At 40.8% G+C, this 17,175-nt stretch overlaps 2 protein-coding genes across 3 annotated transcripts in view; one reads left to right on the forward strand and one right to left on the reverse strand.

Moving 5' to 3' along the window:
* The window catches only part of LOC124005436 (eukaryotic translation initiation factor 3 subunit E), a 50,896-nt gene extending 48,451 nt beyond the window's left edge, over positions 1–2,445 (reverse strand). The window contains exon 1 of the mRNA XM_046314703.1: positions 2,291–2,445. Coding sequence (XP_046170659.1) covers positions 2,291–2,380 — 90 coding nt within the window. The 5' untranslated portion in view covers positions 2,381–2,445. The remainder of the gene's footprint in view (positions 1–2,290) is intronic.
* Positions 2,446–14,256: 11,811 nt separating this feature from the next.
* Positions 14,257–17,175, forward strand: part of LOC124004825 (ER membrane protein complex subunit 2) — a 60,879-nt gene continuing 57,960 nt past the window's right edge. For both annotated transcript variants that reach the window (XM_046313638.1, XM_046313639.1), the window contains exon 1: positions 14,257–14,398. In XM_046313638.1, the coding sequence (XP_046169594.1) occupies positions 14,263–14,398 (136 nt within the window). In that variant the 5' untranslated portion in view covers positions 14,257–14,262. The remainder of the gene's footprint in view (positions 14,399–17,175) is intronic.

A 17,175-nucleotide genomic window follows, 5' to 3' on the forward strand; every position in this document is an offset into this window, starting at 1 on the left:
CTCTTGCACTTTGACGGGTAAATATTTAAACCTATTTACGCATTTAACGAATGGCCTAATATCTAGCTTCTTACTTCGGCTACACATCACTAGCCTCTCTCCCAGCTGTTTCCGTGAGCAGTAGGCTATTCAAGCCTCTCCACCATTCCCCTTCACATGAAATCCCAGGAAAAACTATGGGATTAAAAAAATACAAGTATTATTGTTTATGCTAGGCCTAATAGCTTTTTCCTTGCGTGAAGTGGGCTTGCTCTTGCTAAATGTAAAACAGTCCTAGGCCAAATGAACTGTCGCACAGGTCAGACATGAGCATAGCGAAAAAGAGCCAAACAAATTGACAACCATTAGAAAAATGGAATTCAATTGCAAACCACAAGTGGCTAAACAGCATTTATTTTTGAATTACTAAATTTAAAATATGAGTTTCTATATTACATGTACATTGAAGTATTATGTGCAGTTGTCACTACGGACAATAAAAACACAAGACCATCCAGTGCTTCAGGGTGTGAACACCTTATTAAAAGGCATGCAGCGTTTCATAATATTAACAAATGTCATAGCTTTGAAGCAATCACAGGCCTTATTTTGGGGCATTTTTCACCCTGCCTGCTCTTATTAGTTCTATTGAGCACCATGGCACCAACTCGCCTTCCGAGCGTTCTATTCCCAGCCTATTGTTCTACGTCACAAGGCCTGCTTTGCTATTGTTGGCAATGAGACCTGCCCATGTAGGTATAGTTTAAATGTAAACAAAAAAGGACCCCTGGAACTCTGAGGTCATCCCATTGTTTCTTGAAGGGAAATATAGGTATGTCTGTTTATTTAGCCAAGTATCCCGCAAAGTGTATATTTTGATTTTTACAAATTGTACACCATTTTAAAACACATTTAAACATCTCTCCTTTCTAATTATGTGAGGCTGGGCACCGTACTCTGCAGTCACTGATTGCTAGAACAGAAATAGCCATGTCTTTCTTACTTCCTCGTTATGTGTTGTGGTCTCTACCTTCTTGCCCTTTGTGCTGTTGTCTGTGCCCAATAATGTTTGTACCGTATTTTGTGCCGCTACCATGTTGTGTATTTTGTGCCGCTACCATTTTGTGTTGTCATGTGTTGTTGCCTTGCCATGTTGTCATCTCAGGTCTCTCTATGGTGGTGTTGTCTCTTGATGTGATGCATATATATATATATATATATATTTATTTTTTTAATCCCAGACCCCGGCAGGAGGCCTTTTGTCTTTGGTAGGCCATCATTTTAAATACGATTATTTAATTAGGCAAGTCCAACAAAAGTTTAAATAAAATAAACAATGCAGACATAATCACACTTGAGGTGCTGATGTTCACTTTCTACACAAGTTCTTTTTCAGTTTAGTCCTAAGAACAGACTGGTGGTAAAATAAAAAGGGCATAGGCTAAATGGAATTCTAAGCGTCACTCGAATCAAAAACGTTCGATTCCATTTATTTGCTATGGACTCACGCTGGTGTTCCAGCTTAGCCAAAGTTATTTTGCCATTTTTCAGCCTTTGGTGAATTTTGACTCGTTCTATTTTCCAGCCTACCGCTGGTGTGGATATGCTCGCCAAGGTTTCGAGTTGTGTATCATTTTTAGTTATGGACCTTGATGTGGATGGCCCTTTATTCACTTCAATCGTTGTGAAACGTCATGGGTAAGCTCTGGACATCGTGAATTTATGGTATTGCCTTGTGGTAACGTTACTTTAAATGCATACTTAGTGTTTATAGTCAACTAGTCATCAACCTTTCAAGCTAGCTAACTAACAACAATAACAGTTAACGCGTTACCTAGTTGACAAGGACACACTAGTATAGTTATATACATCGAGACGATGATCTCGCTAGCATCTAGGAGTCATGTTACCAAGATCAGCAGATAGTAAATGTTGAAAAACAAAAGCTCAATGAACGTAGCAAATGTTTGTTCACTAGGCTAGCCAGATAACTAACGTTAGCTTAATTAAATTAGCAGCAGCCGCCAGTGCCGGTTAACGTTAGCTAACTATTGTCAGCCTAGGTTTTTTTTAATTAGCTAACGTTAGCAAGTGTGCTGAAGTTAAGGTCATAGAATACGTTAATATACAGCAAACTAACGTCAACATAGCGTTTACTAAATAACCAATATAGCTTGCTAGCAAGCGAGGCCCAAAATTCATGGGTGACTCTTTCACGCACGTGGCGTTTACATTATTTACATGGGTTATTTACACACTTATACCGAAAACTTAGATTGTGGGTACAACTTAACATGACACACGCATTTACCTCTTTGACAGAAAGGAATTCCAGCAAAGGAAAGACGAGATGTCGGTCCAAAAAATGGGCAATTTTGGTGGTGAGGTCGTACTCCGCCATTTTCACCACGAGAGAGGAGGAAGTAGACGCGAGAACGTGTTACGTCATTTGACCAATCAGCGTCACTTTCAGCATCAGTACCTGCATGGATTGGCCATATTGATGATTAACTATTATTAACTACTATTTTAATAACGACGATAATGACCATGTCTAATTATACTGTACATTATTTTAACTGGCTGTTCCAAAAAAGCGAATTGGGGGCACATTGTATGGTTCATGATTCATATTCAAAATGTTATTTTTTTCTTTGACAGTTTTGTTGACAAGATACAACAAATGAGTGGATTGAGTAGCCTTCAACTAATAAACCAAATGTACAACACTGATAAAGTACCTTGCGTGTAAGTGCAAATACTGTCTAACAATTTTCCAGTCCTAATTTAGTTTATTATTTTTAATTGTTCCCGATAATGGCATGTGCATGAAGAAATTTTCTTCTAATTTGACTTTGCAATTAGAGTATTATTAAGTTATCCCTTTGGCAACCAATTAGTTAATATGGTTGAACTTGTGTTGTGAGTGTACAACTCCTTCTCTTGTGACTTGCAGGGCTGTCTCATGAAGATATTTTATAATGTGGTCTGCTCATATGGAAATGTGTATTCAGCTTTTCTCCTGCATAGGCCCACTCAAAAGGAAGCATGGCTATGTGGTAAACCTTTCAAGACTACCATCATTTCACTGTAGTGTTGATACAATGAAACATGTCATTTATGAAGAGGGAGTTCTTTGCCAAGTGAACTTGTTGAAATTGAAAACATTGGGCCTCCCCAGAACCCACCAATATTTCTCCAACAAGAGAAGTGTCTAATAGAGTTCACCAAGCTCAAAGACTGACTCTTCACAATGAAATAAGGCACATGGGAAAACACAGAGATGTAAATAAACATAGACATGATTAAATAATAATAATAAGGCTAATTAAACATTTTGGTTTTCTGCCTGCCTACGCAGTTATTAGGGTCTTGACTACCCAGCAAAAGCAAACTCTTTTTTCCTCACTTCAGCAGATGCCTCATAAAAATGCCCATGTGTTGGCCATACCCAGCAGTGAAGAGCCAATATCAGATACTAAATGGTCCATCTCTAATAGGTTCCACTACTACCTTGTTTGCTTGACAACCACATGGCACTGTCCTACAGCACCAAACAATTGCCCCCTTGTTACAAGGAAGCTCTCTCTCTCTCTGCCCTCCGACTGCAGCTAGAAATTAGTCATAAACAGACACCACTCACCATGGCCGATGCTGTTTTACTGGGTGCTTCAGACACAGCCAGCCCTGACTTAAAGTCAGTGATCTTTAAAACTTGAAGAAGAAGAAAAAGGTAAGTATAACACCAGCACTGCTCCTTTGTGTCCTCTGCCCAAAGAGTTCTGAGTATAAGGTTTTTTTGAGTAAAATATATTTCAGATCTTTTCATTATCTTGTTAATGTTATTGTTTTTGCACAAATTTAACTAATGTCCCTGTAATTTAATCTCTAGATGCTCGCTAGTTTGTTATTTTTTTCAGGGAGCGATATAAACCTTTCATTTCCCTCAACATTGCATGTTGAGTTCTCACAATCATCAATAACTGACACACTGATCATTTTGCATTATGTTGGCCAATGGTAAACTATATTTACCCAGCCAGCTCTGAGGTGGACAAAATATTTGCCAAAGAATAGACCCATCTTTCAAACATGCCTCAATTTGGCAGCCATACTTCCATTTGGCTCACATACTTGTAGGCCAAGCAGTGACTTTACTCTAAAAATAGCTTTTTTTGTTTTATGACATAGCCTAATCTTTTTTATCATTTGGATCACCACTGACTGAACAGCATTCCTTTTGTGAAAATGGTGCCAAATTTGCTTAGTGCCTTGATAAATTCTGCATATTCACTTATTTGCCAGTTTTACTACTTGGGAGTCCAAGTAGTAAAACTGGCAAATTATTCATGGTTTATTATGAATAAATTAACAGCTATTACTAAGTGGTTTGGTTTTACTCAGAAGAAGTGCACTGTTTAGTCTTTTATATTTTTTTATGTTAAGATTTGTCTTCCTCAGTTTTTGAAATCGTAAGATATAGGGATATATTTTTGCAAAGTGAAAGTGTAAATCTTATGACAACCAACCCTGATATGATTGGTTCTTCTCTTCCAACTTTGATTGCAGATTTTGTATTTTACCTATTTTATTAAACATACCCAACAAAACACACCATGGTACATACATTTACAAATTAATCTGGAGAAGGCAAAACCTAACATTTGCAAACAACAGCCAATAAATATGTTTTAACCATAGGTTAAATTGCACAAGCTAAATTATAATTGACAACAAATATTGTGCTTGAAAGAGTAATTCAAACACTAAATTGTTTTGTTTTCTCTTATTTCAACCAGTCAGTGATTTTAATGAAGGTGCCCTGGGGAGTATGTTGGAATAATTCAAGCAAGGGATTACTCTCTCTTAAGATGGAATCAGTTCTGTTGAAGGGAACATTTTTTATTTCAGAAGCTATTCACATTTCCCCCTAGTAGGACCCTAAGAGGATAGATACTGTGCTGGATTTGAGTTATGTGGTATGCAAATTTCATTTGATAGAAGTCATCACACAAACTACACAATTTACACCAAATAAACATCTATCAGGTTTCAGAGTCACGCAAAAAGCTGTGATCACCTTCCCTTGCTGGATTTTTTCAGCGGGTTATTTCCTTACTCTGAAAAGAAGAATTAGGCCTATGTGTTTTACAGTGAATCATACCCAATTGTGGCTTGGTGGAAGTTTTAGGAAACTGTGAGAGCTAAGGTGATTAACACATCGAGGTTCCAACAAGAGGGAAACACTTACACAGCAAAAGGGGACCTGCCCGCGTTAGTCATTTGAGGTTACTGAACCTGAGCCTTTCTTGGACCTGAACACTGCTCTGAGGTCTATCGACTTCAGGGCAGACCACATTTTGAATGTTATTATTTTATAGGGCTACTGTACTTTACTGATGCGCTGAGTGAGCTCATAGCTCACAGCCCATGCTCATGTGTGCACAGTTGACATCCAAAGATATATACCCTCACTGGCGGGCCGGCTGCGACAAAGGTTAAAAGTGCTGTACTACCCAAAACTAAGGTAGTCTAGCCTATCATATTGGAATCTTCTTGAATGTTGTGTTTACTTACTGTGTATGGAAATGGGTGGTAACGTGACTGCGGAAGGCAGAACTATTCTCAATAGTAGCCCTAGTAGTACCGATTACTACTTATGTGTGGAATCTTTGTGATACAGACTCCTCAGAATGTACTTGTGAATGCAGAATGCACGCCTACGCACTCAGCCCTTTTTACACACTGAGAGGTGTTAGCATGCGTTCTTTTTATTTTAACCTTTATTTAACCAGGTAGGCCAGTTGAGAACAAGTTCTCATTTTGAACTGCGACCTTGCCAAGATAAAGCAAAGCAGTGCGACAAAAAAACAAACAGTGTTACACATAAACAAACGTGGTAAATAAAACAAAAGAAAAGAAAAATAGACAAATCTATGTACAGTGTGTGCAAATGTAGAAAAGTAGGGAGGTTGGCAATAAATAGGCCCTAGAGGCAAAAATAATTACAATTTAGCATTAATACTGGAGTGATAGATGTGTAGATGATGATGTGCAAGTAGAGATACTGGGGTGCAAAAGAGCAAGAGGGTGAGTAATAATATTGGGATGACGTTGTGCTATTTACAGATTGGCTGTGTACATGTACAGTGATCGGTAAGCTGCTGAGACAGCTGATGCTTAAAGTTAGAGAGGGAGATAAAAGACTCCAGTTTCAGTGATTTTTGCAATTTGTTCCAGTCATTGGCAGCAGCGAACTGGAAGGAAAGGCGGCCAAAGGAAGTGTTGGCTTTGGGGTGACCAGTGCAATATACCTGCTGGAGCGCGTGCTACGGGCGGGTGTTGCTATGGTGACCAGTGAGCTAAGATAAGGGCTTTACCTAGCAAAGACTTATAGATGACCTGGAGCCAGTGGGTTTGGCGATGGATATGTAGTGAGGGCCTGATACAGGTAAATAACATCGCCGAAGTCAAAGACTGGTAGGATAGTCAGTTTTACAAGGGTAAATTTGGCGGCATGAGTGAAGGAGGCTTTGATGCGAAATTGGAAGCAGATTCTAGATTTCATTTTGGATTGGAGATGCTTAATGTGAGTCTGGAAGGAGAGTTTACAGTCTAACCAGACACCTAGGTATTTGTAATTCTCCACATATTCTAGGTCAGAACCGTCCAGAGTAGGTATGCTCGTCGGGCGGGAGGCAGCAATCGGTTAAAGAGCATGCAATTAGTTTTACTAGCATTTAAAATAAACGTGCAAACACAAGTATTTACCCCTCATTTATTTTGTTCTCTCATTAGATGGGTTCCAGTCTGGACCGTCCAGAACTGGAGGGCCTAGTCCAAGATCTTGACAGACTAGGATAGAAACTGGAACCTTGGAGCCAGACTCTGGAGACAGCACCAGGACGTTGGGGTCAACCCAAAGCAGACCTTTCCAGCTGGAGGGCCTGAGACCACACTCTCTATGTTTTGCAAGGCTCCCCCTTGTTCTGCATCACACTCAATCTCTTTGGGGGAGGCAGGGTGGTCTCCAAATCAGCGATATAAGCTGGGCTATATTTCTGACTGTATCTTAGTCTAGTTGACCACTGCCAAGGTGCTTCTCGGTCAACCAAACCATGTAGGAAAGGCAAAACACATAACTAATGAGGAGATCCCAGCAAGACACAGCAATATCACACAGCCATTCTAATGAAGAAAGTGATCCAGAGTGGAGCCTTGTAAAACACTACACCGATAACTGCCATAAATACACAGATCCACATGCTCATTTCTGTTTCCTTGAATGAAAATGAAAATGTTGTGAACGCTATAGGCGGAGGCCTTTGGAGACTGTGTGGGTTTGTGGCCACACAAGATCCATCAGTCAGTATATCCCAGTCCAATAAAAGGATGCTGTCAGAAACAACAACATATTCCAGCATGCAGAAAAATTATCCAGCTCTTGATGTGTGTGTCTTTCAGAGGATAAATACTTTTCAGTTTTTCCTAACTGGATCAACTTGAAGGGCCAATAGTGATAAGCCAGGGATTCCATGAAAAACCTCAGCTCTGTAGTTCTCTGAAAACCTCCTCAGTCAACGATTCCAAGAGAGGGATGAAGGCAGACAGTGCCAAAGACCCCCACCACCAGCCTCTCTTCTCTCTAATATCTATCAAAAAATAAATCAAAACGATCTGAAGACAAATGTCTCTGTGCTGGATGTTGCAAAGCCAAGCATCTCCTCTCAATCTGAATGCCAGTGTCTCATATGAATTTCAATTATTCTTTTAGATATGCATCACCTCGCGCGCGGTCTGTGTCAAGTTATAAATCAGCAGCCCACACTCCTGATCCAGAGCCCAATGCTGACATCGGCAGCGTCCGATTCGATGGCAGTGGGATCGGGGCTATCGACCGAGCCAGGGGGCTAGAAAACAATACAAACTCTCAGGCAAAAGGCACCCGGTTGCACCAAGCATGGCAGAGCATCTGCACAGCACATGTCCACTTTTTACACCAAGAGTAACATGTAAATACTTTTCTAACCCCGGAGAATCCTCACGTGGCCATGTGTCATATCATGTCTTAGGAAAGACAGAGGAGAAGCTGTGTGTGTGTGTTGTAAGGATGTACAGTGCCTTGCGAAAGTATTCGGCCCCCTTGAACTTTGCGACCTTTTGCCACATTTCAGGCTTCAAACATAAAGATATAAAACTGTATTTTTTTGTGAAGAATCAACAACAAGTGGGACACAATCATGAAGTGGAACGACATTTATTGGATAAGTCAAAAACTGAAAAATTGGGCGTGCAATTATTCAGCCCCTTTACTTTCAGTGCAGCAAACTCTCTCCAGAAGTTCAGTGAGGATCTCTGAATGATCCAATGTTGACATAAATGACTAATGATGATAAATACAATCCACCTGTGTGTAATCAAGTCTCCGTATAAATGCACCTGCAATGTGATCGTCTCAGAGGTCCGTTAAAAGTGCAGAGAGCATCATGAAGAACAAGGAACACACCAGGCAGGTCCGAGATACTGTTGTGAAGAAGTTTAAAGACGGATTTGGATACAAAAAGATTTAATAATATTGAAATGGAAGGAGTATCAGACCACTGCAAATCTACCAAGACCTGGCCGTCCCTCTAAACTTTCAGCTCATACAAGGAGAAGACTGATCAGAGATGCAGCCAAGAGGCCCATGATCACTCTGGATGAACTGCAGAGATCTACAGCTGAGGCGGGAGACTCTGTCCATAGGACAACAATCAGTCGTATATTGCACAAATCTGGCCTTTATGGAAGAGTGACAAGAAGAAAGCCATTTCTTAAAGATATCCATAAAAAGTGTTGTTTAAAGTTTGCCACAAGCCACCTGGGAGACACACCAAACGTGGAAGAAGGTGCTCTGGTCAGATGAAACCAAAATTTAACTTTTTGGCAACAATGCAAAACGTTATGTTTGGCGTAAAAGCAACACAGCTCATCACCCTGAAGACACCATCCCCACTGTCAAACATGGTGGTGGCAGCATCATGGTTTGGGCCTGCTTTTCTTCAGCAGGGACAGGGAAGATGGTTAAAATTGATGGGAAGATGGATGGAGCCAAATACAGGACCATTCTGGAAGAAAACCTGATGGAGTCTGCAAAAGACCTGAGACTGGGACGGAGATTTGTCTTCCAACAAGACAATGATCCAAAACATAAAGCAAAATCTACAATGGAATGGTTCAAAAATAAACATATCCAGGTGTTAGAATGGCCAAGTCAAAGTCCAGACCTGAATCCAATCGAGAATCTGTGGAAAGAACTGAAAACTGCTGTTCACAAAAGCTCTCCATCCAACCTCACTGAGCTCGAGCTGTTTTGCAAGGAGGAATGGGAAAAATTTTCAGTCTCTCGATGTGCAAAACTGATAGAGACATACCCCAAGCGACTTACAGCTGTAATCGCAGCAAAAGGTGGCGCTACAAAGTATTAACTTAAGGGGGCTGAATAATTTTGCACGCCCAATTTTTCAGTTTTTGATTTGTTAAAAAAGTTTGAAATATCCAATAAATGTCGTTCCACTTCATGATTGTGTCCCACTTGTTGTTGATTCTTCACAAAAAAATACAGTTTTATATCTTTATGTTTGAAGCCTGAAATGTGGCAAAAGGTCGCAAAGTTCAAGGGGGCCGAATACTTTCGCAAGGCACTGTATGTTCATTTGATGCTGGAATCCTGTAGTTGGTACACCTCAGTAATATTATCCACTCAGAAAAAGAGAGAGAATATTTGACTCGCTCGGCCCCAACTCTACAGTACCTCACTAAACTCTGTTCCCATGCTAACTCCTCATGATATGCATAGCTTGATTTCCCCTCTGCAATTTTCTCTGAAAACATGACATTACAGGGAATACCGTGTTATCTCCAAATGTGTGGTCATGGACATTCTTACTGGAAAAGAAATGTGAAATCCAATAACTCCACGAACATACTATTTAGCAATGGCGTCTGCCGAGGTTGGGATGGGATTCATTTATACTTCTTCATCTGGATTCTGAATTTCTGGAATGATTGCAGTTGCATGTATTTATGTAACTTAGTTGAAGGCTCAGAAGAAAACCAGTCTCAAAACAATTGGAGGAAAGTAATTATGAGAGTGAAAAGGGCCATAACTCCTCTAAATGGTAAACCTCAACTCTGACCCCCGGGAGGATGTAGAAGTGTTCCATGTTTCAAGCTGTAGCAATAGCTTTGGGCTAAAGGTCAGACCACTACTGCTCAGGATACCGTTACTGAGAAGGGCCACCATCTGTGAGGGTAGCTCTTAAAGGATACTCAAATGTAGGCTCTACTCAAGAGTAAACTTTTTTTTCCTGATCTTAGTCAGTGCCAGTATAAAGTTATGCAAGGAAATCAACATCCAAACATTAAAGAGGCTCTCTACAGTAGATGACAGATTGGTCACTGTGTGGCATATCATGTGTGCGCGAGAAGTCAAAATTCAAAGACTGAATCTGTATCCTTTCATAAAGATTACAGTAACTGATACAGAAGAAATAATGTTCCATGTTGCAGCATCATATCAAGTACCTTTAAAAAATAAAAAAAATAAAGGTTGGCATGGAAAGGTCAAACATTTCTCACACACTATTGTTGAATAGACTGCTCAACTACTAGGATGAAGTCAAGGAAATCTGAATTCAGCTACAAGGCTCTTACTTAATTAGGGATTTAGTTGATCTTGTACCTATAAAATCAACCCATATCTTGATGGGACATTTCATGCATGCCTAAATTGCAGTGGGTTACTTGTGGGTGAACACATCTGAACACACATGGAGAATGAGTCTTTTAAGATTCTTCTCTTGCCTGGTGATGTTAAACTTGTTTAAAATGAATTTAATGAGAAAGAACGGAGGACATTAATCCAATCCAGCAACACATCATGTACTGCATGTGGTAATACACTACTCCACTATGAGCAATCACGCTACTACACTAGGTGTCAGGGGAGCCATACATCCTGAGCTTCTAACTGTGTGAGTAATGTCAATTACTTGTGCGGGGGCTGACATTGAGCTGAATATTGTTCTTGGCATTGAAACCTAGGGAGAGTGAGTGAGAGAGTGAGGTAGCTAAATTGTGATGGGCCACAGTGTTCCCGCTCTGGGCCTCTCACACAGGCTAAGGGTAAGGTGAAAGGGTGCTACGGAGAGGAGATCATCAGAGGCAACGTGTGCTGAAGTCATCTGTAGAGAGTGATTCGCGGTGAGCTGAAAGCAACTTGGTCAGACAGGGGTTGTAGTCAGCTTTCAAAGCAGACACAGCACAGCTGGCTCCAGAGGGTTCAGCCCAAACATTGTTGCTAATTGCATCTGTCTTCATTTTCCGCAACCGTATAACACCGGTGAAAAATAAAGAAAAGACTGGAAACTAACAGGAACTGTTTCAAAACCGCAGAGCACTGTTCATTCGTAACTGTTCATTTTAGTGATTGCCAACTCTGATTGCTTCTGTCAGAAATCAAAATATAATGCCTGTGCAGTGTTTCTACTGTAAGCCTGTCTTTGTGAAGACAAGGAAAACAGACTGAAAGGAAAATATATATATATACAGTGGACAAAACATTATGAACATCTGCTCTTTCCATGACATAGACTGACTAGGTGAATCCAGGTGAAAGCTATGATCCCTTATTAAGGTCACTTGTTACATCTACTTCAATCAGTGTAGACTAAGGGGAGGAGACAGGTTAAAGAAGGATTTTTAGCCTTGAGACAATTGAGACATGGATTGTGTATGTGTGCCATTCAGTGGGTGAATGGGTAAGACAGAATATTTAAGTGCTTTTGAACAGGGTATGGTAATAGGTGCCAGGCACACCGGTTTGAGTCAAGAACTGCAACGCTGCTGGGTTTTTCACACTCAACAGTTTCCCGTGTTTATTAGTCACACGCGCCGAATACATTTCTTACTTACAAGTCCCAAACAAAAATGCAGTTAAAAAAAAATACAGTTAAGAATAAGAAATAAAATTAACAAGTATGAAAAGACCAGCAGTAAAATAACAATTGCGAAACTATATACAGGGGGGTACAGAACTGCTACGCTGCTGGGTTTTTCACACTCAATAGTTTCCTGTGTGTATCAAGAATGGTCCACCACCCAAAGGACATCCAGCTAACTTGACACAACTGTGTTAAGCATTGGAGTCAGCATGGGCCAGAATCCCCGTAGAACACTTTCAACACAGCGTAGAGTCCATGTCCCGACGAATTGAGGCTGTTCTGAGGGCAAAAGTGGATGGGGTGAGGTGCAACTCAATATTAGGAAGTTGTTCTTATGTTTTGTACACTCAGTGTATTGCCTGTCTCATGTGCCATATGTGGGGCTCTCGCAGCATGAAAACCTACGTAAGCAGCAGTCAAGGAGTACAATTTGGGTTTTCAAGACGGTTGCTATTGATCTCTCCTCATCGGGACATTCTAGCTTGACCCGCTCCCAAGTTAAACAGCAGCCGTATGTTGAGATGTTTTTTTTTCTTTCACTACTTTGTTTCACTCCAGATACAGCTGCATCTCATGCTGACAACGTTAAAGACCGCTTGTTAAATCTGTACATGGTACAGAGGGCCTTTACCATCATGGCCTCGTCCTCTGAGTCTGGCCCCAGTGTCTTTTCTGGTCGTTGGTGCAGGTCGGGAAGAGAGCAGGGCCCTGGCCTTTAACAGCACCCTGGCAGAGAAGGGAAAGCCCTTTACCCTGAAGGACAGTGTTTGCTTGTTTTAATGTGGTCGCCTCAGTATTTTGGTTTCCAGCAAAACCCGACCACATATCAACTGACTGCCATGTGCAGACTTGAAAATTACAAGTCCACGGATCGTTTGAGCTGAACGTAAGTTCAACCGCACATAATGTTATTTTTTGTATCCCTGACAGAGATGATGACATTTTATAGTCCTCTTGTACACTTGTACTTGCCCAATAATGACCATGCTCTGCCTTTTTACAATGGCAGTGTCCTGTAAAAAAAACATAGTCCTGTTGACCTCAGACAATAGAACATTAACAAAGTATCTACAGTGCAGTGAGCGGTACTAGGGATGACATCAGGATTCTGAAATGTTTCTGTAAGTGAGTTTGTGCTGAGTCCACCTCAACAAGTGTGTAATGTGGTAGTGGAGTGTGGCGTGTAACTTACAAAGTCAGAGACATGGGACAGTCAGAGGCCCCTTGAGAGGGAAATCAAGGCGAGAAAGGGACAACACAGCATCTCAAATGTGCTTTCAACACACAAGTCTTCTACTGCTGACATTCTTCTTAACCTACCTCAGAAGAAAATGAATTACAAAACTAAGCGTGAGACTATATAGCATCTCTGACCCCTTTCCAGCCCTCCCTGGTAACAACCACAAATCTAACCAGGCCTCGTGAAAGCTAGGTGTAAAATTAATATACATTTAGTGTGAGCAGCATTGCAGAGCTCGGAAACCTAAACCTCTGGAGAGGGCTAGCGTTACGGTTCAAGCCCCGTTTTGTGGTGGGTTGAAACAGGTTAATTTTAGGCCCAGTTACATGAATAATAACTGGAAGCAGTGTGTAAATCAGCGTTGTCAGATTTAATACCTGGGTGTGATGGGGGAAAGGGTGCATGCATTGCTTTTGTTTACATCTAGCGCAGTCATAACTCTTATGCTAACCAGTCTGTTATGATCCTCTTAAAGTGAGATTTTGCAGGCGTTGAAACTGTGGTCTGCTCTGAGTGTCAATTGTTAAATTTAAGCAATCTATGCATCAGATAGTAGGATTCAATTACCCCAATGATTGAACAACTGCCTCAAAGTGAACATCCATGATAGCTTTGCCTGCTCAATTAAAACACAGCCTTTGAGCAAGCCATGCTAAAAGTACAATTTTGTCCTTACCTCTCTTACCATTCCCGTTAATCATACATTATTTGACTTCCATGAATCTTCTGTCAATAAAAATGTCAATAAATGTCAATAAAAATGGGACAGTTTACGCACCACCACTCAATAATAATCAGAATTTAATTAAAATAGTCTGGGTAGCCATTTGATTAGGTGTTCAGGAGACTTATGGCTTGGGGGTAGAAGCTGTTTAGAAGCCTCTTGGACCTCGACTTGATGCTCCCGGTACCGTTGGAGTCTTTGACCATTTGTATTACACTCATATTAATAGCAGGGGAAAAAACTACGGAAGCAGCAGAAATATTTAAGTCCATAGAAATGAACAAAAGACATTGAACATGTCTCAAAAAGAAGTTTGACTAGTTGCTTGTTGACCGATGGTCACTTGTGGTGACACTACTTGGTGCTCAAAAGGGTCAGCAGAGACAAACCACACCCAGTTCAATGACGTTAAACCTGTGCTGCCAAGAACGATGGCGTCGGTGTCAGAAATGTACGACGTAACCTGGGAAGGTAAACACAGACGATTAAACGTTTTAATGTACTGTATGGCCGAAGGTGTGTTGCTAAATCCTTGTCTAATTCGACGTAGTGCATTTTAGCCGTCGTTCGGCGGATGTAGCTGTGCCATTTCATCACGCCAGCTGCTGACTTGTTCGCTAGCTAAATTCGGCTGGCTAACACGAGACAGCTACTTAGCTAGCACATGATTTCTGCCTGGATTTCTTATTTCGAAGTTAGCTAGCTAACGTTAAGAATTGATTAATCTGTTTTTGTTGTCGTAGCTAACAGTCCACAGCATGTGTGAGTTTGTAAGGATTACACAGCAGGCTAAACTAGCTAGCCAGTTTAAGTACCTTACGCCTGTCATCTGATTATAACTAAAGTTAGCTAGCAGTCTGTTGTCGTTCTGCCTCTAGTTGGCTTGCTAAAATACACGGTCTTGCAATGGAACCTACTAATAGGCAGGGAAACCCCATTCAGGTGATTTCTTGTCTAACATCAAAATAAATCACAGCACGTTTTTGGTCTCAACAGTTAACTGATTAGTTTTGTACAATACCATTGGCCGTTAATGTTGTAAATGTAATTGAATGACAAACTGACATTTAAAAGGATGCTGATTCCTGTTGACAAGACATTGATGAATAGCACAATGCCAAAATACCGTTTTTAAAGTGTCCAAATCGGAAAGTATTCAGACCCCTTGACCTTTTCCACATTTTGTTATGTTACAGCTTTATTCTGAAATTGATAAAATAAAGCAAATTTACTCAGCAATCTACACTCAATACCCCATAATGACAAAGTGAAAACACGTTTAGAAATGTTAGTACATTTTAAAATAACAGAAATACCTTATGTAAATAAGTATTCAGACCCTTTGCTATAAGCTCGAAATTGAGCTCATGTGCATCCTGTGTCCATTGATCAGCCTTGATGTTAATACAACTTGGAGTCCACCTGTGGTAAATTCAATTGATTGGACATGATTTGGAAAGGCACACACCTGTCAGTAAAAGGCACATGACAGCCTGCTTGGAGTTTGCCAGAAGGCTCCTGAAGGACTCTCAGACCATGAGTGTCATGTCTGGAGGAAAGCTGGCACCATCTCTATGGTGAAGCATGGTGGTGGAAGCATCATGCTTTGGGGATGTTTTGCAGTGGCAGAAACTGGGAGACTAGTCAGGATCTAGGCAAAGATGAACGTAGCAAAGTACAGAGAGATCCTTGATGAAAATCTGCTCCAAAGCGCTCAGGACCTCAGAATGGGGCGACGGTTCACCTTCCAACAAGACAACGACCCTAAGCACACAGCCATGCAACACTTTTTGTTTATCACATCCATCGATAACACTTAAATAAATAGAATAGGGGGCAAACGTTTGGGGTAACTGCATTCTAAGACCTGCGACCCCCAGCGCATATGACAAAATCAATAGTACAAACCCGAAGATTTTGATCTGTTTTAAGCAATTGATCTTGTGTCATCGTGTTGGCTATAGACATTCTGAGGTAAAAATGGATGACATCCTGATGACTACCTCATCTCTGTACCCCACATATATAATTATCTTACAGATTCAACCACAAAGTCCAGGGAGGTTTCTCAATGCCTCGCAAAGAACGGGACCTATTGATTTTCAGCATGGTGAATTTATTACACTTCTGAATCGTGTATCAGTACACCCAGTCACTACAAAGACACAGGCATCCTTCCGATCTCAGTTCCTGGAGAGAAAGGAAACCGCTCACCGTGAGGCAAGTGGTGACTTTTTAAAACAGAGTTTAAGGGCTGTGAAAGAACACTGAGGATGGATCAACAACATTGCAATTACTCCACAATACTAAGCTAATTGACAGAGTGAAAAGGAAGCCTGTACAGAATAAAATTATTCCAAAACATGCATCCTGTTTTTAACAATGCACTAAAGTTATACTGCAAAACTTTTGGCAAAGCAATTAACTTCTTGTCCTGAATATGAAGTGTTATGTTTGAGGCAAATCCAATACAACAGATTACTGAGTACCACTCTCCATACTTTCAAGCATAGTGGTGGCTGCATCATGTTATTTGCGTTAAAGAAACAGAATGGAGCTTAAGCACAGGCAAAATCTAAGGCCAAATATGTGACAGATCACCTCGATTCGGTCTTATGTAGCAAAATTTGAAATTGTGTTTTTTACATTGGCTAAAGTAGTCTCAGAGCTAGAAAATGGTATATCATACACTGCAGTTGAGGAACAATGGGAAAGTTCTTCTGCTTTGAAAGTTGATAAACTTGTAAACCCACTTTTGAGTTAATGGTCCTTGAATGTTTTGGTACACCTTCTGGCGAGGTCTTTACACCCATTCAGCATCGTTCACACCCTCTTAAGCCTTAGCCCCACCCATCTCTTTAAGGATTCACATGTGAGGCCATGTGGAAAACACGCAATATCAAATAAAATCTGAGTTTATTTGTCACATGCATAGGATACATAAGGCGTAAATGGTACAGTGAAGTGGGTTAACTGTATACATGGATGAACGCTTCACGGCAGACTGGAACCATTTAACTAAGTTTTGTTTGTAGCTACATCTTGGGTGTGTTTGTAAATTCAATATGGAGTGCCAGAGTGACCTCTGGGCGTTTGTAAATTCAGAGCGTTGTCAGATTGTCCGTTCGTAAATTCAGAGGGTTTGTTCAGTAGGGTTGGTCCGAGCGTTCTGTCCTTACAACGGCAGTCAAGCACCCAAGCTAACATCGACTACTTCCGGACACAAATGAGAGAGAATCTCACTCTGA

This window comes from Oncorhynchus gorbuscha, linkage group LG19, assembly GCF_021184085.1.
Source record: "Oncorhynchus gorbuscha isolate QuinsamMale2020 ecotype Even-year linkage group LG19, OgorEven_v1.0, whole genome shotgun sequence".
NCBI lineage: Eukaryota > Metazoa > Chordata > Actinopteri > Salmoniformes > Salmonidae > Oncorhynchus > Oncorhynchus gorbuscha.